The 22,141-nt window shown below is 53.5% G+C and overlaps 2 protein-coding genes across 2 annotated transcripts; both read left to right on the top strand.

Moving 5' to 3' along the window:
- LOC134506534 (methanethiol oxidase-like) lies at positions 1 to 8,265 on the top strand. The gene is made up of 12 exons (XM_063316765.1): positions 1 to 286; positions 1,732 to 1,791; positions 2,320 to 2,432; positions 4,321 to 4,506; positions 4,903 to 5,023; positions 5,306 to 5,488; positions 5,843 to 6,021; positions 6,529 to 6,607; positions 6,873 to 6,994; positions 7,160 to 7,252; positions 7,452 to 7,570; positions 7,883 to 8,265. Exons 1-12 carry the CDS (start codon positions 229 to 231, stop codon positions 8,043 to 8,045), a joined length of 1,476 nt encoding a protein of 491 aa, XP_063172835.1. The 5' UTR covers positions 1 to 228; the 3' UTR covers positions 8,046 to 8,265.
- A 4,270-nt stretch (positions 8,266 to 12,535) lies between these two features.
- On the top strand, positions 12,536 to 18,510 carry RFX5 (regulatory factor X5). The gene is made up of 9 exons (XM_063316766.1): positions 12,536 to 12,664; positions 13,644 to 13,677; positions 13,876 to 13,958; positions 14,425 to 14,544; positions 14,767 to 14,883; positions 15,122 to 15,203; positions 15,671 to 15,869; positions 16,208 to 16,296; positions 16,727 to 18,510. Exons 1-9 carry the CDS (start codon positions 12,537 to 12,539, stop codon positions 17,861 to 17,863), a joined length of 1,989 nt encoding a protein of 662 aa, XP_063172836.1. The 5' UTR covers position 12,536; the 3' UTR covers positions 17,864 to 18,510.
- The last annotated feature ends 3,631 nt before the right edge of the window (positions 18,511 to 22,141 follow it).

The raw sequence follows: 22,141 nt of genomic DNA, 5'->3' as shown, positions 1-22,141 counted from the left end.
GGGTGTCTCCGGCGTAAAATGAAGGGAGGGAGGGCCATTTGTCCCTCTGGGGTTTCAGGAATCAGCACTTTCCTTAATGAGTTCCTTCTGGAGACCACACCTTCTGCGCGCACCCTCTAAGGATGGAGCAAAACTCCACCGCAGCTCTCGCGGAGTATATAAACTGCTGCAAGCAAGCCGGAGAATGCCAGGTGCGCAAGTCCAAGCAGAGAAAAAAAAGGGGGAGAAATGTCCAAAAACCAAAGAAGAGATGCCGAGGAGGAACCTCCGAAGATGCCAAGCAAAGGTAGGAAATCAACCCATCTCTTGCCTCCAGGACATCTGGTTGTGGTTCCCCACCCCTGCAAGGGAGACGTGGGTCTTTTAAGGAAGGCTGTGGACAGGCGGCGTTGGGCGAAAAGTCACAAATATACAGCTTAAGCTATGCAGAGCTTAGAGAGGACAACCTTTTCAGCAGGGATGAAGCCCCCACACTCCAATCTCCCCTTTTTGCCTGCCTGCGGCCCCCACGAACGCTTTGACATCTAGAAGCAATGCTTGAAAAACAGAGTTCCTGCACCCGCCGGATTCCCATTCTTACCGTCCTCTGCGTCTTGATTCCTTAACTTGCAATGCAACCAAACTATTAGACTTCCTATTCCACAGGTTTTATCAGACTCCTCAGCCAAAGAGGCTTCTAGCAATCAATATCTCCACATGCCCCAATCTACAAAAGACTGGGATCCAGATTGCAATCTACAAAACAAGACAAACTCTGAGCACAGCTCGACACACAAGGAAAACAGACTGTGAGGGAAATGGAAAAGCACAGGCTTTGCTCTTTCTCAGTTACAGGGCTGTTTAAAAGGTTCTTTCTTATAGGAAGGAGGGAAGCAAGGTCCCAACAACGGCTTGCTTCCTGGCTAATGAGGAGGGCCCAACTGGCTTCCCCCTTGCCCTGATGACTTCTGTGGGGCGGGAGAACGTGGAGAGCAGTTCCGCGGTGGCTCTTGGCCCATGGGGATTGGTGCCAACTTCACAAACTTTTCTGAGTACAAAAAGCGATTTAAAAGGCCAGTGTCCTGACAGTGAGACACACGCTGAGACGAGGAGTAGTTCTCTAACGTTTATTACTGCTACATAAACAGAATCCTAACAAACTGAATAAGCGTGGGAAAAACCCAGACATATAAACCCCAAAGGCTAAGGCGGGCCTGATCTGTGTCTCTTTGAATGGCTGCTTAATTCCTCAGTACTACGGATGCGCTTTACAGCCTGGATGGGAGCCCCCTGCTCGCCATCCTTACTCATGACATCCAGCATGGCATCTGTCAGCCTTACCAGGTAGACCAGACAGGAAACACGACCAGATGAGCTAATGCTACTTTATTGTTAAGGTACATTAACAGAATCTTCCAAGTCTGAAAGTACAGTTCTCCTGCCATCTCCTTCACAGCCCGAGAAACAGGGTAGGGTCCCTTCTGAGCATCTTTCTCCGCCTACTATCCAGCTGCAGGCTATTCTCCCTCTTATCTGACTGTCCTCTAGCCAGCATCTCTTTGCCCCATCTCCCAAGTCTTTCCCACACCGTTACAGCCTGATGTTCAGCCACAGGGAAGATGACCCATGCCGAGGCAGGGGGGCCCTTTGGACCCACAACCGCATCCAACGGGTCTTCTGGTCCGGCCCCTTGTGGACGTTCTTCTCTCTCCTTATGCCAAGAAGCTAAACCTCTCTTCTCTCTTTCTACAGAAGGAGAAGAATGTTGCTGTCACGGCCCAGGATATCCAACCCCGTTGGATGCCATGAGAGGTAAGAAGGGCTGAGTCCCTCCTGCTCTGGAGGGCAGGGCAGGCCACGGCAGCCAATCTCGGGACCAGGCAGAGCTACAAAAATGAGGGGTGGGTTCACAGTTCACATTTGAACTGTGGTTTATGGAACAAGCTCAATGAGGAAGTGGGGCCATTTGGTGAGGGACAAGAGATATGGCATCAGGATCCCTTGACCAGGAATCAACGCGCTGCAAACCCACAGATCCAGGAAGTGTATCAGAGCACCGTGGGTCAGCCACTGACACAATGCACTCAACATGGCCCATTGCAAATCCAATGGCTACCTCCACACAGTCCCATGGCTTGGTTAGCATTAACCTGGTTAGGATTTTGGGTTCTTGCAAAGCACGGAAAAGCCGGGCCCTCCAATTAGTTGATGATTCAGCCCATGGCATGGGTTAATCCAGTCACCAAGTTTAACAGGCTTGGCAAACACAGGTTCTAGCTCAGCCAGAACCGTTTTACGGCTCAGACGCAGGATCCTAAAATGTGGAAAAATTTTCCCAAGGGCCTCGAGAGAAGCTGATCTATGTGACTTGCATCTTAACTGGCACGGGGACCAAGATGCCTGACTATCTCAGCACCGTGGATGTTGACCCCGAATCTCCCACTTACTGCCAGGTATGACGACAGTTAGTTCTTTGGGGTGGTGTTGTGAACGCTTGCTCCGTTTCCTTCTCCTTGGGCCTCTCTTTAATACCCTGCTCTCCAACGCAGGGTCAGTGGACAGGGTGGAAGTGGGGAAAGGCTGCGTCAAACCCATCACTGTGTATTTATAAGGAGTCTCCTAGTTCAGAAACAACCCAGTCAAAATTCTTGAAAATCTTCCTACGAGTTCCTTATTCAACTTCCAATGACGTAATTTGAGTAGAATTAGGCTGCATTTCCTTTGGGGCTCAATGAAGTCTTTGCTGTCAGATTCTGGCTGAAGTCAAGTGCCCTGGGACCTTCCCTGGTTCCTCTCACCTTGCTCGATAGGTTCCCTTCTAACCTAAGAAGACACAGTAATGACGACTTGGGATATGGCATACTGCGGTCTTAGCCTGCTTTGGGACTTAATAAAACCCTGGCTGAACAGAATCAGATGATTTGGGATCTAGGTATCCAAAATGACAGAGCCAAAGTGTCCCATCGCTTTCATAGCACAATTGCTGCTCCTCCCTGGTCTGTCCCGAGATATTTCTGTAACGTACTATATGCTCTAAACCGCTGTAATGGTAGGTGGGAAGGACCTTGGGAGACAGGGCAGGGACACTGCCAAAGGAACAGTCAGATAAGAGAGGGCACAGCCCACAGCTGGATAGTGGGTGGGGCAAGAGGCCCCATCCCTCCGCAGGTACACACAAACACACACACAAAACCAATGCAAAGGGCAGAGTGAAGGGGAACTGCTAGCTAAGGATGGCAAAAGTTTTCAAGGTTGAATAAAGAACCTTTATGCCATCCTTAGCTGGCACGGCTAAGAGGAGAACAGAACTCTTAGTCCTTTCCAGCTGAGGCCTAGAGTTCTCCTCATTGAACTGATAAGAGTCGGTTTAAGCACAGGTTGTTTCCTTGGAATAGGTACCAACAATAGTACATTCCAGTTTAGAGCCATAAAACAGAACTCCTCAAAGTCCAGAACTGCAAAAGAACTAATATTTACCAACAGCGTTCAGACACATTGTTAATTTCTGAGACACTTTTACTAATGACTAGAATAACAAAACAAGACCTGGGAATCATTAACTTAAATTAAATTAAGGGAGCCCTTTGTTCTAAGCCCAGCAAAGCTCAGCAGTTCTAGCTTCTGGGCTGTTTCGAGTCGTTCTGCCTACGAGGGACTCGTTTGCCTGCGTCTAGTGATTATCCCGAGGCAGATCTGCCTTTCTCCTATTTCCGTATCAGCAGAGTCATAGCCCAGTTCCACACACTCACACACACCGTAGCTGGATGCAGCTGAGGCTGGGACCGTCATCTGAGGGTTGCGGGAAGCCTACAGGCAAGAGGGGGTCATTAGCTGGCACCACGGACTCCTGCGCTATAATACAATACGGGGCTTGCTCACGATCTGCAAAATAAGCAGGCGATGCTCTGACGCCAGCTCTTGCATTCACACAAACAGGGAGGGCACCTCCTTGCCCCAACGGTATCTGCAGATCCCGATGCCAAGGGATGGGACGGTGGAGCAGTGTGGTGTGGAGGGTCCCTTGGGTGCGTGAGAGGCTGGGAAGGGAAAGACACGGCTGTGCGTTTTAAGAGATGCCCATCCCATCAGTAAGATTCGGCCTGCAGGTTAGAGGAGGAAGAACCCCTGCATTCTGCCAGCAACAATCCACACCCAAAGTGATCTTCCACCCAGCAGAAGGAGACTTTTCTGCGAACAAAACTCCATTCCGCAAACGGGGTTCCGCATCCAAAGAGACACGCAAATCATGAACCCTTGGGAATCAGATGGAGAAACCCAACCCCAAGGGACGAGATAAATAATGCTTGTTTATTCTCTACCACCCCACTCTTTCCCCACCAGGTTATTCACCGGCTGCAAATGCCGTACATTGATGATGAGCTTCACCACACGGGCTGGAATGCCTGCAGCAGCTGCTTTGGGGACACCACCAAGAAACGCAACCGGCTGGTCCTTCCGTGCTTTGGCTCTTCGCGGATTTATATTGTGGATACCGGGACTGACCCCCTCGCTCCCAGCCTGTTTAAAGTAGGTCCGCCCAACCACAGGGGGTGCAAGCCAGGGAAATGGGTTGCAAAGGGCTCCTGAGATGGGGGCTAAGCCCAAGTGACTTTAAAGCTCTGAATGGAGCAGTGCCATCGATCCCCTGACCGATTCCCCTGCCTCAGTTTTCCCCCTGATCTCTTTATAAGGGATCCAAGGCAAAATCCATTTCCACAGACAATGAACAAAGAAACACATACTTCCCTGATTTCTGCAATTCTCAATTCTCCCTGCAAAATGGCTCACCAGAATTACAGAAAAAAACCCCATGTTTCCCTGACTGCAGATGGGCTCTGGAGTTTTTTGACAAAAGCATTTTGAAGTGCAAAGAAGGAAAATGGAACAAGCATTCTTTTCTCTCCCCCTCCCCAACCCCGACAGGTTATTGAACCCAGAGAGGTCTTCCGTAAAACCAACCTGGCTACGTTACAGAGCCCGCACTGCCTGGGCAGCGGAGAAGTCATGATCAGCACCATAGGGGACGTATTTGGCAATGGAAAAGGTACGCTGGGCTCCTTTTCCTCCAAAATGGGGGCCTACAATGAGATGGAGCTGAAAGAGTAGCCTTGGCTTGGAAGATGTTGTTGGGAGGGAAACCTGTCACACAAACAAGATTTCTGCCACTATGGAAAGATGAAATTTGACCCCTGTGCCCTCTTCCAGGGACTTGCCACTTCTCGGGCATCTCTGAGTGGGGCAAACTCCTTCCAGCCACGCCCTTCCTGGGACTCGCCTGCCCCTGTTTGAATTAATTTGCATTCTCCCCACCCACCCCAAATCACAGGCGGATTTGTTCTTCTGGATGCGGAAACCTGGGAAGTCAAGGGCACCTGGAACCGCCCCGGGGACGAAGCTCCGCGAGGATACGACTTCTGGTACCAACCAAGGCATAACGTCTTAGTCAGCACTGAACTGGGAATGCCCAAATTCTTTGTGAGTGGGTTCCACCCAGAAGATTTGAAGAAAGGTGAGATGCAGGGGCACTGCAGAAGGCTAAGGCCCGTCAGGACCCAAAATCCGGGGGGCTGCATTGCAACCTAAGGAGTGCTCCATGATTCCTGGAGGAAGGATGGCCCAGAGACATCAGGACAAGAGGGGGTGTCGGTTGCCATCTGGCCCAACCCTCTTGTCCACCCAGAGCTAGCCCCTCCCCAAGAGATGGCAACTCAGCTTCTGCTTGGAGGTCTCCAGCAAGAGAAACCCACCACCCTTCTGGGGAACTCCTCCGTGAAATGCTTCACACCCTCCTGGCCACCCTCTAGCAAGACCCATTCCTACTCACCAGAGTAAGCTGAGATGATTCTTCTCCATTCCTCTGTAGACCGTTATGGCCGCTGCCTGAACGTGTGGGACTGGACCACCCACTGCCTTGTCCAGTCCATCGATGTGGGGGAGGATTCTACCCCACTGGATATCCGCTTCCTGCATAACCCAGACGCCCCGCACGGCTTTGTGGGCTGCTCCTTCCAGGGCTCCATGTACCATATTTTCAAGAAGGAGGTAAACACAAATAGAATTTCTTTCTCCTTTCCCCCATCTTTCCATCAGAAAGAACTGGTATCCGAGGCATCAGCTTAGAAGTAAATACAGAACAAAGGGGTAAAATGCATGCACCGTTAAGAACAGAACATAATATAATAAATCATTACGAACAGGCACCTTAACGTAGAACTCCAAAGTCAGACCACCAGCCGGGGAGATTTGGGGAGGGAGGGGGTCACCCTAAGGGAGTTGGTGACATTGCCCCATTAGTTCCTCTTAAGTCTATGTTAGAGAAATGACCTTAGTTTCTGCTGAGGGCAAAAGAAGGTGAGAGGGCCAGATGCCCACCAAAGCTTGGAAAGAATTAGAGCAGAATTGGGATAAAATTCAGTAGTATTTGCAGAAATCCTTAAAATCTCACTGGGAGCAGTCAGACATGCTAGGAAGCGGAGTGGCTGGTGGAAATTGGTTTCCATGGGACACCTTTGCATGTCCCAACCAACCAGCCTGGCGTCTCTCTTGCAGGACGGGACGTGGACCGCGGAGAAGGTGATCCAGATTCCAAACAAGGTGGTCACCGGGTGGTTCCTCCCCGAAATGCCATGTGAGTACATCAAGTTCAGGGGGCCTTTGGTCCTCATGCTTATATCTCAACCCTCCGCCCTTGGTCGGGCTGGGGTTCACACCTTCCGTCCCCAAATTAGACACTTTAGCATCTTTGGAGAATGGGCTGAGTTCCCTCACGGCTGAAAGAGAGAGAGATCTGTGCATTTTGGGGAGACACCGATTCCAGAAAAGCTTTGTACGCCAGGCAATGAAGGCAATGTAATCCTCTTCATGACTTTATTTCTGGGCACCTTCTCCTCCAGCGTTCATGAAGCACATGGTCATTTCGCTGGACGACCGTTTCATCTACCTCAGCAATTGGCTCCATGGCGACGTCCGCCAGTACGACATCACCGACCCCCACTGCCCTCGGCTGACGGGCCAGGTGAGCTCCCTCCCACCCACAGGCCCTGCGGCCGTGGTTTCCTGCCTGGGGCTTTCCAGGAGCTCCTTCTTTCCACCGTTGGAACCGGGATGCTGGGCAAAGCCAAATGTTTGCTCTGCAGCTCCCCCAACCTGGATTGACTGACCCTTCCTTTGGCCCTTGCAGGTGTTTGTGGGAGGCAGCATCTCCAAAGGCGGGGTGGTGACCGTGATTAGGGACGAAGAGCTCGACTGCCAACCAGATCCCTTCATGATCCAGGTGAGCCTCTCTTCTCTGAAGAGGGATCCCACCTTTGCAGGAAACACGGTGAGGCGTAATTCTCAATGGGCAGCGTGGGACCCCTTGAAATGCCAAAAACGACTTTCCTGCGGCAGATTATGTTTAGTCGAAGGAGCCGTACACCACCCTCCTTGGACCTTCTACATTTCTCATACTCCCTGGGTTTTTTTCACCTTAGGGAAGGAGAGTGTATGGGGGTCCCGTAAGGCTCCAGCTCAGCTTGGACGGAAAAAGGCTTTACGTCACCACCGGCCTCTACACGTCGTGGGACAAGCAGTTTTATCCACAAATGGTCAGGTACGAAGCTTCTCAACAGGCAAAGAAACTTTCAGACCAAATTTGTGGCAGTGGGGGGATTGTTCTCCTCCTCCTCCTCCTTGCATTATACTCCAAATCCATCCTGTACCTACTTTCTACCACTTGTCATTGCTTCCCCATTTATACTGGAGTTTCATGGAGTTTTCCCATCTCCAGACTTCCCTAATCAGCTTTTCCAACATTACGGAGGCCCAATAAACAAACAAAAGGCCGTTTTTTCCTCCCCAACCCGACACTCAGGCAGCTCAGCTAACCTTCCTTTCCACTCCGGACTTCTTCCTTCCGTTGCAGGGAAGGGTCAGTCATGCTCCAGATCGACGTGGACACCGAGAACGGGGGCCTCTGCGTGAACCCAGACTTCCTGGTGGATTTTGGGAAGGAGCCGTGGGGTCCCGCTCGCGCGCACGAAATGCGTTACCCGGGAGGAGACTGTACCTCGGACATCTGGGTCTGAGACGCTCCCGAGCCTGCCCCACTTTTATGCATTTAGGGATCAGGAAGCAGGGTGAGGGCAACCCAAAGCCAGGGTGTTGGTTTGGCATTTAATCCCGCTGCAGAGATTTCCACGCTTGCACTGAATCAGCGTGCTAGGTCAGGAAGGAATCAGCTTGCTCCCTCCTCCTTCAGTCAGCGCTCGCCACGGAGCTAAGGGACGCCCTGGTTTCTTCAGCGCTCTTCCTTCCTTGCTTACCTGCAGCTGCTAAAACTCAGCTCCATTCAGAGGAAGTTTCTTTAGATTTCATTGCCCGGGCGCAAACTTCGGCTTTTGGTGTCTGCCTTCCAAGGCACTTTGCTTAGCCAGACTCTGCAGATGTTTCCAAGTCAGTCCTCCGACACAACACTTGCAAATCCGGGGGAAGCACATTTCTAACCCCCTTCTGGCCTTTCCAGGAGGATGCAAATAGGGCAATTAAAGTTGTCATTGTAATAAAAAGTTTCTTGGTAATATGGACTCTTGAGGACCACCTTTTATTTCAAGATGAGAGCACCAACCGGCTGACCACCGTGGCCCTCTATGCAGGAATTGTGTTCAGGGGTGTAAATTCACAGCTCTCACCTACAAATATGCTATGGTGCTTCAAGGCAGATCCATTCCTGCCTCAACTTTGCAGAAGAGTGTCTGCAAACGTCACCCGCAGCTGTGCAGAAAGCCGAGCAGGAGCCAAATGAATGTCCAGAACAGCAGCAAAGGAGGTGGAAACAGCCCCTCCAACGCAAGAGGGCACCCGTGGCTCCATTCGAGACAAGCAAAGCAACCTCTGGATGGGTTGCGATTTAGGCAGGAACCTCCCCTGAAAGAGAATTTTGACCCAAGTCCAAACATGTCCAGGCCCTGCCTTCACATACTTCCGTTGTTGGGTGTTCTGGCACCCAGCCCGGCCTTCAGGCCTGAAACAGGGCTAAAGGGTATGGTCTCCTGGCTTCTAATCCAGCACCTCTAACCGTAACGGCAAACTGGCTCTACCGCGATCACTCGGGCCACAATGAACCTTAGTTCCACAGCCAGAACCACTGAATGAGGCCTCGTTCTACACTTTTGGGGAGCAACCGGTTCCCTGACGGGGTTAAATCCTTTACGCTGGCTCTGCATTGGGCCCAAACGTGTTGGGGCTGCCCTGAACACCAGACCTCACCCTGCCTTCCTGGGGAGAGGGGCAACCGCCTCCTCCTTCGCAGCGCTTGGACAGATCACTTCATGAAGCATCCCCCAGCCATGCCTCGGAGAGTCTGTCTTCTCAGTCGCGCCACCCCACACCTCATTCCGGGGCTCCTGGGAAGCACCTCGGGCACGGGGGTTGCGGGACACCCCAAATCTTGGGGAAACCCACCAGAAAGCTTCAGGAAGGGGGGGAATAAAAAATAAATCTCTGAGGAAACAGAGCAAGGGGAGGAGCACCCTCTGCTGCTCCCCACGAGAGGGGTTTCCCTGCAAAGCGGGGAGCCAACCTAAAGCCGAACCCACGGAAAACTCTCCACAGAAGGAGAGAAACAGACCGACTTTCAGTCCGGGAACCGGCCGGGGAGGATTTCCTCCCCGCTCCCTGCTGGCCCGGCCTGACACTGGGCCTGTTCACCTGGCGTGAGCAGCCGAGGAAGACGCACGACAGCGGGAACCAGAGTCCCTCCTTTTACCGTGTTCAGGAGCAACAAGGTGCGCTCGGGCCCAACGCCGTGGACAAAGGGAGGGCGCAGGTCTGCCCTCCGACCGCGTGTTTATGCGGCGTCAGGCCAGGGAGTCACACAACTCCAGCCGTTACTGGTCCATGCAAATAAGCAGGCCCCTGCGCAGCATCTCTGGGCGGGTTTCAAGCACCTTTTCACGGGTGGCGCAGGGGGTGCCCTTCATCCTCTGCGCGCTCTGCCTCCGGGCGAGATTTTTACTCGGCTCCTGACAAACTTTCCTGACCCAGTGGCTCAACTTCACTCTAACTGGGGGCGGGGGGGGGGCGCAACCTTCTCAAAATGGCTTCAGGCAACTCCTTCACTCCTGATTGCTTGGCTGCCTAAATCCCTTGGCTGGAGAAGGAGCCCAAATCTTCCAACTCTGGGAAGCAACTGGAATCCCCCTTCCTTTTTTTGCAACTGGCCGTGATGGGGGCTGCAGCAGGACACCTCTGGCAACACCCCTGGAGGATGGGAGGTGTAGTCCCATCCCATCAGAGAACACGATTCCTTGGCTTTCAACCGTGCAGATGTTGCCCCCCTCTTTAACCCTTTCTGCAAAAGCAGGTTATCAACCCCGGAAGAAATAAATAAACAGCTTTAATTCCTGGTGGATCAGCCCAGTCTATCTGAAGCAAGGACGGTCTGTTCCCTCCCCACCTTGTTAGCTTCTAAACTGACAGAGTCCCCACCAATCCCTAACATGTTGCTAGGCAGACTTCCCAGCCCTTTCAACCAATCAGGAGCCCTGCCTGGGCTGTATCCGGGTGGAAAACCAAGAGGCAGCCATTTGCGTTACAGAACAGGCCAGTAACCAGGCAGAACTCAACTGGGCTGACCAATCAGGGAAAAAGAAAGCCCCAATCTTCCTCCCGCCCTGGAGATACTTTCTTTTTCTGTTTTATTTTGAGACTGAAAGTGCTAATATGCGTGGCAACGCAGAAATGCGGCCAGAGTTTTGCTCTCCGGATCCAAGACGAGCAAACGAGGGAATCTATTAACTCTTTGGAGGTTCAAACTAATTTTCAGAGGCTTTTTTCTTTTTCTGGCATACAAAATGCTCCTTCCTCTTTTTTTTTGCAATTTAATCCTGCTTTCTAAGAAGAGCAGCCAATTACAGGCCGAAGAATTGCAGTCTTGGGAGGAGGCAGGTAAGCGACCTCTGCTGAGAAACTCACCGGAAATTGCTGAGTTTTGCAAACCTTTTCAGCGGCCAACTCACAGCAGCTTTGTTCAGGAAAGAGAGGGAGGGAGGGAGGAAACGAAACTAAAAGCCATCGAAATTGGTCAAAATAGCTTCTCGGTCTGATAGTGGACTGAGAATAAGGGCTGGGGGGGCCTGGGGGGCTTTTACGGCAGAGCCAAAGGAAGGAAAGCCGCTTCTTAAAAATAAGGGTCTGAAAACCCCCTTGGGGGGCGGAATAGCAGTTCCCGGTTCCGAGAGGGGCAGTTCGACTCCCCGCTCTCCCTGGCATCCAGAGCCACTGCACGGTTCTCCCTCCCCGAGGATCCTGCTGTGGTTTGAATTTCCCTCTTCCCGGAGGCCAATTCCCACCCAAGCTGCGGCAGCCAAGGATCTTTAGGGGAGTGCCAGCTACCCTCGGTGTTCCCCACTGCGGAAAGAAGTGCCCGCTATGCCCAAGGGGTCTGCTTGGGCTTTGCACCCAGAAAATGCTTCTCCGGGCAAAGAAAGTTGAAAAGGAAACGCAAACTGGCATCTCCGAGCCGCAGCAGCTCAGCTCATTGCTTGATGGCTAAACGCGACCCGGAGATGCCCCCAGGCCCACAACTAGGGTCTGTGCCACCCGGGGCAAACATGGATTCCGCGCCCATGTTGGTGCCCCCCCCAGCACGGCGCCTGGGGGCACATGCCCTGCTTGCCCCCCCCCCCCAGTTGCGGCCCTGGATGCACCCATGCCCGACGGTGGAGCGTGGGCAGCGGGTCCTTAAAATAAAGGCTCCTGGGAATGGTTAGGGGAAAATAAGGTTAAAATTAGACCACTTTTTCTGAACTTCTGCCCTATTTCTACCCAGGTTCTTTCAGCGCCAGGTGCAGATAAGCGTCTCTGCCCCCGCCCCCACCCCCAAAAAACCTTCCATAGTTTAAAAACTATTCTTTGGCGCCACGAGGGCTTTTACGATACTGGCAAGTCAACTAAGAACAAGGTAAAAAAAACGCCGCGGTGGAAGCTGGCCCAAAGTCCTGGGTTTTTTGAACAAATCTCTCAGGGGGGTGTTTGGACGGAGAAGAGACTCCGAGGCTGAACGGGCTGGGAACAGCATCCTGCCACCCCGATTGCTGTGGGGCTGTTTTAGGCTGGACACCTCAAAGATAAATAAAAGCGTCTTTTTCCCCCTGCACCATGCAAGCGGTCTTACCTGACTTGGGGGGGGGGGGGAACAACCACCCTGATTTTGAAAGGCAGCATATGTTTTTACAAAATAAAATGACTAGTTAGAGGGAAAAGCGTTCAGCTTCACATCAAAAAGCAGCAAGGAAGAGGAGCATACAATACTTTTTGTAGACCTAGGAACTGGCTTAAGGTCGGTACCAGAACTTACACCCCAACTTATTTCTACTTTATTGTTAAGGGAATGGAGTTGCGCATAAGCTAAAGCGAACAGTGGAGAAAAGCGCAAGTGGAGGGCGGGGGGGGGGAGAAATTCTCCTTATATCAACCACGGGGTGAGCAAAATGCCTGCCCCAAGGACTGCTGTGGGGGGTGGGGGGGCTAAGAGCATGGGGGCCCTTTTCTGCCTCTCATTCAAGGGCACCGATGCCATGGCGGACGACCACGGCCTGCTTGCGAAGATTGTGGAAAACGGGAGCGAAGTTTTGGAGGCCGACGTGCAGGGCGGCTGCAGCACAGAGCCCAACACCTTACTGCAGAAGCTGAAGAGTGCCATCTCGTAAGGGAGATGCATTTTATTTCTCGCGCATGCACACACGCACTCCCACGCGCACTGATTTTCTCTCTGCTCTCAGAAACTCGAGAGAAATGGGTCCAATTCAGGAACGTAAGCAGAGCACAGACAAAGACTAAATTCCCAGCCCCGTCATGTTAAAATTCAGGGCTGATGTAGCAGCCACAAAGATCATCTCCTTAATCTGTGGAACTCCCCGCCACAAGAAACAGCCAGGGCCATCGGTTTAGAAAGCTGTGGAAGGAAAGGAGGAGTGGAGAGGCTGGCAGAGATTAGAGGCTTCCTTGCAAGGGGTATTTTTAGAGCATAAATGGGGTGGGGTGGGGTGGGAGGGGCACCCAGTTCATCTTGGGGGTGGCTATTATAGATCTCTCCCCAACTAACAAGATCTGTGCTGCTGGATTTTATATTTTATATCTATTTTATTTTTATAGAGTTATTTATATTGTAATTTATGTGTTTTAATTCTGACTGTAAACCGCCCAGAGTCCCCTTTTCCGGAGAGATGGGCGGTGATAGAAATTCGAAATATATATATATATATATATCAATGGGCGGTGATAGAAATTCGAAATATATATATATATATATATAGAGAGAGAGAGAGAGAGAGAGAGAGACCGGGCAGCTGTACAGGATTCTTCAAGGTTAGGAGATTCATCCTGATTAGGGTCCCTTGGTTGATCGGTGTTGGAAAGAGAAAATTGGATAAGTTGGCATGTCCAAACTCCTCTCTTCTTAGCTAAGGACAGCTGGGCCTGGTCAGTCCTTGGATGGGAGGCCACCAGGAGTAGACTGGGATGTCCACTCCACTCCATCCCAGACTGCCATACCAGCCCCTTCCATCCTGCTGGCCAGAAAGCAAGCACAGCCTCCAGACACTGAGCGCCGTCCAAAGGAGACATTTGCCCTAATCGAGGTGTGAAAAAAATAATAAAAGATTTTCTTCTTGTGTTTCCAACAGAAAGTCTGTCCAGAGCAAAGTCGACTGTATCTTGGTGAGTGTCTGGTTTCTTCACTGGACTCTGTTCGTGCTGTTTCGCGCAAAGGCGCAAAAGCCCTGAATTCGCAGGCAAAAAGCCTGGGGGTGCCGCAAAAGTCTGCGCGCTGAACGCAGATCCAATCTCGCGGTTTCACTTCCTACTGACCCTCAGTCGTCCCTCCCTCTCGCTTTCTCCTGCATTTGCCATTAACAGCAAGACGTCCAGAAGTTTTCAGACTACGCCAAACTTTATCTGTATCTTCAGCTGCCTTCGGGCCCAAGTTCGGGAGAAAAAAGGTGAGCAATCCCAGTCTAACAGATTTGGGGACCCTGCAGGACGGCACTACTGTACAATACTTGTCGTCCAAGTGAGAAGTGATTTATTTCTTCCCTCTCCGCCCTGTAAAGCACTTGGTTCACGGTGGAAGACGCAGCAAGCTTTTGAGACGAACGTTAGATTAGCTCTCTCAGCTTCCTGGTCACACAACAGAGAAGGTCCTCCTCCGGCTTGTCTGCGCTTTGCCAGTCGCAGATGCCAAGGTTCAGGAAGTTCAGGTTTCTATACCTGAGATGGCGTGACAGGGAGCTGTCTCACCTGCGGCAAGCAAACGTTATGCTGCTTGTTGTGCTTAAGGGCCGCAGACTTCGGGGTCCCTCACGTGCTCGAGCAGCCAAGGCAGGTCTGGAAGACATCAGGACAGGAGCAGCAGATGGAACCCCCTGCACTCATTCGCTCTCCGATCCAAATCCTCTCTCTCCCCAGCTTGGACCTCACTTCTCTCAATTCGGCGGAACAGATGCATGCTTGCACCTGGATACGGAATCACCTGGAAGAGTACCTTGACACCTGCTTGCCAAAACAAGACGTGTACGATGCTTACAAGTGAGTAAGGCGGGGCAGTCTGCGGCCTGTCTGCCACGCGCCTCTCTCCAGGAGGCCGGCAGTTTCACGCAACCGCCCCTGTGGCTTCCCCACAGACGGGTGAGATGGTTAACAGTCCTGGGCAGGTAGGCCATGCCAGGTGGTTGCGCCCCGGAAGCTCTGCTCGTACTGAACTGAAGTGGCCCGGAAGAAAACTTTGCTGCCTTTCACCTCTCTCGACAGGCGCTACTGTGACAACCTTTGCAGTCGCTCCCTGAGTGCGGCAAATTTTGGGAAGATCATCAGGGAGATCTTTCCAAACATCAAAGCAAGAAGATTGGGGGGACGCGGACAATCCAAATATCCTTCCTCCTACGGCGTTAAGAGGGCTGGAGGGTGGGCGGGTGGTCCCTGGATGGAGACCAAGTCTGGCTTCCCGAATGGGGCTTGAAACCCGTTTCTCAACCTTGGAAGGGGGTCCCCAAGAATTTCCGGCCCTCCTCGTTTTCATCCGGCCCTTCAGAACAAAACACACCAGGCCGGCGTCCTGCAGCTTTCAGGCGTGTCCTGCTTCGTTTGTCCTTAACTCTGCTCCAACATATTGCTATAGTGGGATACGTCGAAAAACAGTGGTCAGCATGCCACCCCTGCCCAGCCTGGACCTTAAAGAAACAGAGACTGTAAGCCTTGGGGAGTCACTCAGGAATCATCCAACGCTTTCTGAAAATTGCTTTCGGAAAGATTAAATTGAGACAGACGAGGCAGCCGGACCCCGAGTCTTGTCCCCGGAGAGACAGACCGTCCCTGCGGCTGGAGGTTCCGCTTAGCTAACGGGAGGCCTTTCCAACTGGATCTCCTTGCAGTCCTTTTTTAGGCTTCCCTGCTGCACTGCAATCTAGGCAGAGCAGCTCTCAACCATGGTCTGTTCGTTTACGGTAACAGAAAAGCCGTCACCGTCTCCCCTTCCTCCTGTACTCCACCCTCCAGATACAGAACAACGGGCTTGTATTTTACCAGATCTCCTCCAGCTGCGTTTGGGGTGTCCCAAGGGAAAAGGGAAGGCAGTGAGAGAGGACGTGGCGGGAGCAGGCTGAAGCCGGTCTACGGCCAAGGCTTATTCTATGGCCTGTCTGCTCCTCTCCTGCAGCTGGAGCGAACGGAGATGGCCCAGTCCTACGACGACGAAGTGGTGGAGGCGGCCTGCACCTTGACCTGCAACTGGGCCGAGAAGATTCTCAAGCGCTCCTTTGACAGCATCGTGGAGGTGGCCCAGTTCCTCCTGCAGCAGCACATCATCAGCTCCCGCTCGGCCCACGCCGACCTGGTCATGGCCACCGTGGTCACAGGTAGGACCGCTATCCTTGACGGGGGGCTCCCCAGATCAGCCAGCCCTGAGCCCAGCTCCACTGGAGAACGGCGGAAGGGCCGGAGGGATGGGGAGGGCTGCATTCTGCTGGTGTCTCGGTCCACCCTTTGGGGGGGCTCGGAAGACACCTCCTACGAACAAGGCCGGGTGCGGCCAAACTCGAGAGCCCCGTGGCTTCACTCTGGGATACTCGCTGTTCGGGGCTGACGCCGTTCCCTTCCCCGTGCCGCTGCCTGCCACAGCGCCATGAAAACCCTAAAAATGCCAGTTTGCTGATCTTCCATCTTGCTTCCTTTGGTCCAATTTCCCTGGCCACAGAAAACACCGAGAGCTCCCGGGAGAAGCGCCCTCCCCCAAAGAAAAACGAACCAGAAGCCGCAGAAAATGCAGCCAAAACGCAGCCTCAGGTATGAGAAGCTGGTGTGTGTGTGTGTGCGTGTGAGCCAGGAGAAACGTTGGTGGCTTAAAGGCAGGGAGGTTGGCGGGGGGGCAGGCAAAGTGGAGAACAGGGAGGAACCCTGAGATGTGCTTTGGATAAAAGAGTGCGCCGCGTAGGCCCCCATCCTCAGATCTAGCTCAGTTAAGGGCGAGGAGGAACCCGCCGGATCACACCAGAAACCTCTACAAAGCCCCACAAGTCAGGCACGGAGGAAATGACACGCAAACATACGCCGCTGTTTCCCAGCCATGGACTTCCGCAGCTACGTCGTGTCTGAACGGGGAGGCTCTGACTGCCTATCGGGGCCCTCAGACGAGCCACTTCGGAGGAGCTGAACGGGCTGGAAGCGTTGAGTTGGTGCCTCTTCCTTCACACCTTCTCCGATCTTTGCATTTCAGGCTAGAACGGAAAACACGCCCAAGCCCTCAGCCACGTCCCCGCGGAGTGAAGCCAAGAAGCCGGCGGATGCTCCTGCCAAGAAAGCCGGCAGCCCGCAGGTCAACGCCTTGGTGGCCCGCCTCCCCTTGCTGCTCCCACGGGTGCAGGTCCAACCGGGGGACCGCTTGGTGGTGTCTCCTGGGACGGCAACCCTACATGCCCCCCACCCCGTCCTGGCTCCTAAGCTCACCGCTGCCCCGGTCGGGGGGACAGTCAAAATGGCGCTCTCTGTGGGGGCGCCCTCCTCCACTCTGCTAGCCTCGGCAGTGAATGGACCCGCCGGCCTGGTCAGCCAGCCAGCCGCCGTGCCGGTCATCAACATGGTGCCAGTCATCAATGTGGCAGTCCCGCCCACGGCCGAGAGCCGGCCGAAGCCCAAAAGCGCCCCCGGTGGGGGTGGTGGAGTGTCCAGCAACGAAACTGGGCGGGGCCCTTGCGATCCGCAGAAGGACAAGAGCCCTGCCAAGCGGCCGGCTGACCGACCCGGGGAGGTGACCACGAAGAGGAAGCGTGGACGGCCGCGGAAGAGGCCGGACGAGCCTCTATTGCCGGAGAAGAGCGTCCTTGGGAAAGAGCCGTCTCAAGGCAAGGATGATTCTGACCCTGTTGTGGGGCCTGCAGGCAGGAAAGAGCCCCCTGTCCCTTCAAATTCTTCCCCCCAGAAGTTGAAGAGAGTGTGTCCCCAGGCGGGGGTCCCCCTGGGAGCAGAGCCCAAGCGACTGGCCCCCGAGCGGCCGAGGGAAGAAGTCCCGTCTGGGGCGAGGAACCTCACTGTGGCACCCACCAGAACGATCTTGCCCTATCACCTGAGCGTCATCAGGGCCCCGGTGCCGAGTCCCCTGACCCCACCCAAAGGCTTCGGACGGGGCTTATGGGAGTCCCCGCCGCTGGAGCTGGACAAGCCGGAGTGGGGCGGCTCCTCCGAACCCGACCTGCAGCCCACGGATCTTTCTCTTAAGCCTCGCCCGCCGCTGTCCAAGGACCACCTGCCGGGCTCGTGGGTGCCACCAGGACATTTGCACCGGATCAGCACAGACCGCGAGAAGTCGGCAGAGGCCGCAAGCAGCTCGGGGCCGACAAGGCAAGCCCCCAGCTGATACCTCCCCCGCTCCTTGGCCCTGCTTCCCTATGCATTGCTCCCAAAGACGCACCCGGTGCACGCGTGTAGAAAGGAAACAAGCAACCGCGTGGGCTTGCAAGGCACTCCACCCACCCCCTTTGAGCGCCTCGTGGATCGTTGGCGCGCCCTCCTCCCCAGCGGCTCCAAGTGGAAAATGCAGACAGGGCAGGGCATTCCAGGCAGGGCCCTGTCTGCTCCCAACCAGCAGAGAGCGTGAAACAACAGTGACGTCAAGGTACGGGGAAGGAAAACAGAGCGCCTCGAGTAAGCAGGGCCAGTTCCCACGTGGGGCGACGGATCACGTAACCCGGTTCTAAAAATGCCCTTTGCCTCTCGCTACGAGGCAGAACGCCCTTTCTGGGAACAGAGACGTTTCTTTTTCGGATTTTGACGTTTTGGGATTTATCTTTCACCTGGGGTGGTGGGGGTGTTGTTGCGTTTCACATGGACATCCCTTGGCCACCAGCGGCCTGTTGCATCAGTGTTTAGAGACAATCATTTCACAGCCAGCTTCCCAAAGATCTTGGTCTCCTACTCTGCAGAGCTTCCAAGCTAAAGTTTAAAGGTCGTCTAATTTCCCTGATGATTTTGTGTTTCTCTGATTTGGAAGTCTGTGCTTCCTCGTTTCTCTCTTCCTAACCTCCTCCATCTGTTGTTTTGGTGGTAAATAAAGTTATGCAGAGATTTTTTTTCCCCTTAAAATGAACTCCACTTGTTTTGTCACGGGAAACCTGGTCTTCTTCCACTGGGTCACTGCTCTTGCTTGGCCTAGAAAGTTTTAGAAAGGACCAGAATCTTCCTACCTTCCATCTCTGATCAGGGCCTAACGCTGAACTTAAATCAGGGACCAGCTTCCCCCAATTTCAGTCCCCAGATGTCTTGGACTACACCTGCCATCCTCCTCAGCCAAAGACAATACACTCCTTGTAAGGCCCGTGAGAACTCTTCCACCTGCGAGGAAGTGTTGGCAGTACAGGATGTGAATATGCTTTTATACTCTGCTGACCCGTAGAGCATGAAGTTGCCCAGCAAGGCGGTAGCATCAAACTACCTGGCTGAGCTTGCAAGATCCAGTTAGTACAAGGATGGGAGACCACTAGGAAACTCTAGGGCCGGGAAGTTGAAAAGAAAGACCTTCTGAAATTGTTGCCAGGAAAGCTACACAGACTAGCCCACAAAGTGAAGACTGACTTTTACCCGCGTCGCTTTCTGCCACCGTTGCTGGGTTGGCCGCAAAGGCGCTGCCTCTTTTTGCCACTAGGAGTCACTGCGACACCACCAGGCAAGTCCTGAGCCTTTGTTTCAGCCGGTGACCAGTAGCTATTCCGCCCTGCCCGGTCACAGGACAGAAATGGGAGGAAGCTATCGGTCCCTTGGGAGAAAAGAGAAACAGGAGGATCTGGATGCAACTTGGGCAGGGGCAGAGCAGAAGTGGGGTTTCCAAAGAGCACTTTTTGGCCCTGAAAGCTGGGAGAGAACCAGGTCACAACCTTTGGTCATCAGCAAAGCTGAATTCCCTTGATTCCGGGGGGGTGGGGGCGGGGGGCGGAAAGCTCATTTCTCAGTTTGCTTGGAGGGCCGCGGTCTGCACCAGCCCTGCGTGTTCTGGGAAAGAGGGCCACATTCCAGAGCAACTCTGCACATGCCTAGGGAACAGTGGGAAAGTGCTGCAAAATGGAAGCCCGCCGGGGCCACCCCCAAAAGCGGAGCAAGGCTGCTTAGCCCCCGCGACTGAGCCTCGCGGATGGCTTCTGCTGAGTAGGGATCGAACCAAGCCTGCAACGAGGACAAAGGGTTTTGGCCAGGAGAAGACAAAATGCCTGGCTAGGACGGGGCTGTTTTATTCCTTCTGCTGGGAAGCAAACGGCAGAAGCCGGATCGAGGCGGAGGGCTGCTGAAGTCATCCGAGAGACGGCCAGGGTGGTGACGACGGCGTGGCTGCTCTGCCTGTTTGGAACATTATGTTCCGGACAGAGGCAGCGTTCCAGACTCCTGAGTCAGCTGGCTCGTCCCTGCCAGATTCAAGGTAAACAAGCCGCTGGAACCAGATTCCCGCTCAGCTGATACCTGAATCCAGCAAGCCCAGCGGCAGGCAAGTTCCAACACGCAGGAAAGCCACTGGAGGAGATCTGCAGGAGTCCCTCACCTGCCCCAGCGGCTTCAACGTGGAGTCGGTCAGCTGGGGCAGCAACAGGATCGGAAGGGTCCGGCACTGTCCATCTCAAACTTCTCTGCAGGATGCAAAGCTGGTTGCCACGTTCGCTCTGAACCTCCCCAGCCCTGATCCTCAGAGATCTCCTGCCTTTGAACATCGGGGTGGGGGGGAGGTGGTGGCTTGAAAGACGGCCCTGTGCCTAAGGGGGCCGGTACCCCGGTGAGCGGGAATGGCCTGTGAGGTCCCCCCCACAAGGCACGCACCCTTCCCGAGGAAGAATCAGTGAGTTGCAAACACTTCCTGGTGTTGGGCTTCAGAGACCAAAGGCAATTCCTAAGGTGGTGGAACCGTGATTGTGTAGAGCAAAGCCACTTTAAAGGGGAACGAGGATCATTCCTGGAAGAGCAGATCCTAAGACAGCTGGTGGAGCTTCTGCTTTCCTAGGCAGTCTACCTTACTAGGGGCACACCAGGGATAGGCCACTGCTGTCATTTCCTGTTGAAAAGCTGCGCTGTTGGGTGCTAAACTAATAGCGGCTTTTACTTTCTGCTTGTAACTCCCCAGTCCGGGGACACTGCTCAAGGAAAAAGCATTTCCTCCATAATCATCCCATTTCCTGTTCCTCAGAATCAGGGATCTGTCTTCCCTTTTAGTCACAAAGCATATAATAAAAGGTCCCCTTCCTCTGCTTTAGCTGCCAGACTTGGGGCAAAACTTGCCCTGAGCGACGGCTGGCCGGGCCTCAGACACATCGTGCAAAGGCCCCACCTTGGAAACTTGCTCAAAACGTGAGGATTTCAAGCAATTCACCTTGCTTTGGAGCAACTGGGAAGAAAAGTGGCAGGGAGCAACCATCAACGCTGGAAAAAAATTTCCCCTCCCGTTGCTAAGCCGGGCAACCTGCTTTCCATCACGGGGGACCAACAGCCTACGTTTAGGACCTGACCTTTTTTGCTAGGCAGCAGCAGAACAAGAGTTTCTGCTTGGGGCCAGAAGGAATGTCATAAAGGTAAATATTGCTGCAGCCTGTCCCAACGATCCACGTAGGCTGCTATGCCAGGAACGCTAGCGATTCCCCCCTGCCTTCGGGCTCAGGGAAGGGGTGGCAGACGTGATTTAGTTTGCAGGAATGGCTGGTGGAAAAGAAAAAAAGTGGTTCAGGTGGTCTGGGGTCTGCACGTGCAAGGATTAAGACGTGCAGAGAAGGCACCGTGGCGCGCTCTTCTCCCCCACCTCTAATATTCAACCCACAAGCTCCCTCAGCAGGATGACTGAGGCCTGACTAGCTCAGGTGCCGTCCAACGTCTGCAAATCACCAAGGGTTTATAAGAAGAATAGGGCTTTTTTTAGTCTTCTTGCGAACCACCATGCAGAGAAAGATGCTAAGTGTGAGCTTGACAATGCAGACCTGGGGTCTGCATCGAGGAACTAACCAGGATTGGGGTGTCTAAGCCTGATTTAGCTTTGTCCTGGACAGATTCATCTAGCACACTTCCAAGGCGCCTGAAAGGAAACCGAGTCACCTTTTCCAAATCTGCGTCTCCATACAGGACCCAAACTCTTTTCACCACCTCCAGACCTTTTTCTTTCCAAGTTCGGAGCTGGGCACATCCCTAGAAAGGGATTTTAAGTGGCAAAGGTGCCACGTTGGCATGAATCCAAGGCCCCGCCTGGGATGGCTGGAAGCCTTGAATGAGATGCCCACCACGCTGGCTCAGGAGGGTCCGAAGCGCCCGCTGAGGGGGAGATCAGCCAGATCGGCTGGAAGAGCTGGATTCCTTCATGAATTGGGGAGATCTCCAAGGACACGGCCGTAATTTGACCAGCATGAGCAGAGCAAAGTCCAAGTGGGAAGAAGGAGGCCTCCCACATGTCTGAGCACGTAGATTGTAACAGGGCCGAGGTGTTAAAAAAAATTCCTCAGCTTCCTTCAAAGATGATGGAGATTCAATCACCTCCAAACTGGGGAACAACTGAATGGAACAACTTGGTTCCTGGGACCCCCTAAAAGTCAAGGTCCTGGTCCTCATGGTTGTGCATTCAGCAGAGGTTTGAAAGGACCATAGGGGTGGGTAGGTAGGGCTGGACCTGGAAGCCAAG

The sequence above is a fragment of the Candoia aspera genome, chromosome 17, assembly GCF_035149785.1.
Source record: "Candoia aspera isolate rCanAsp1 chromosome 17, rCanAsp1.hap2, whole genome shotgun sequence".
NCBI lineage: Eukaryota > Metazoa > Chordata > Lepidosauria > Squamata > Boidae > Candoia > Candoia aspera.
The sequence above is the reverse complement of the archived record's forward strand: the minus strand, read 5'-3'. Positions and strand labels throughout refer to the sequence as shown.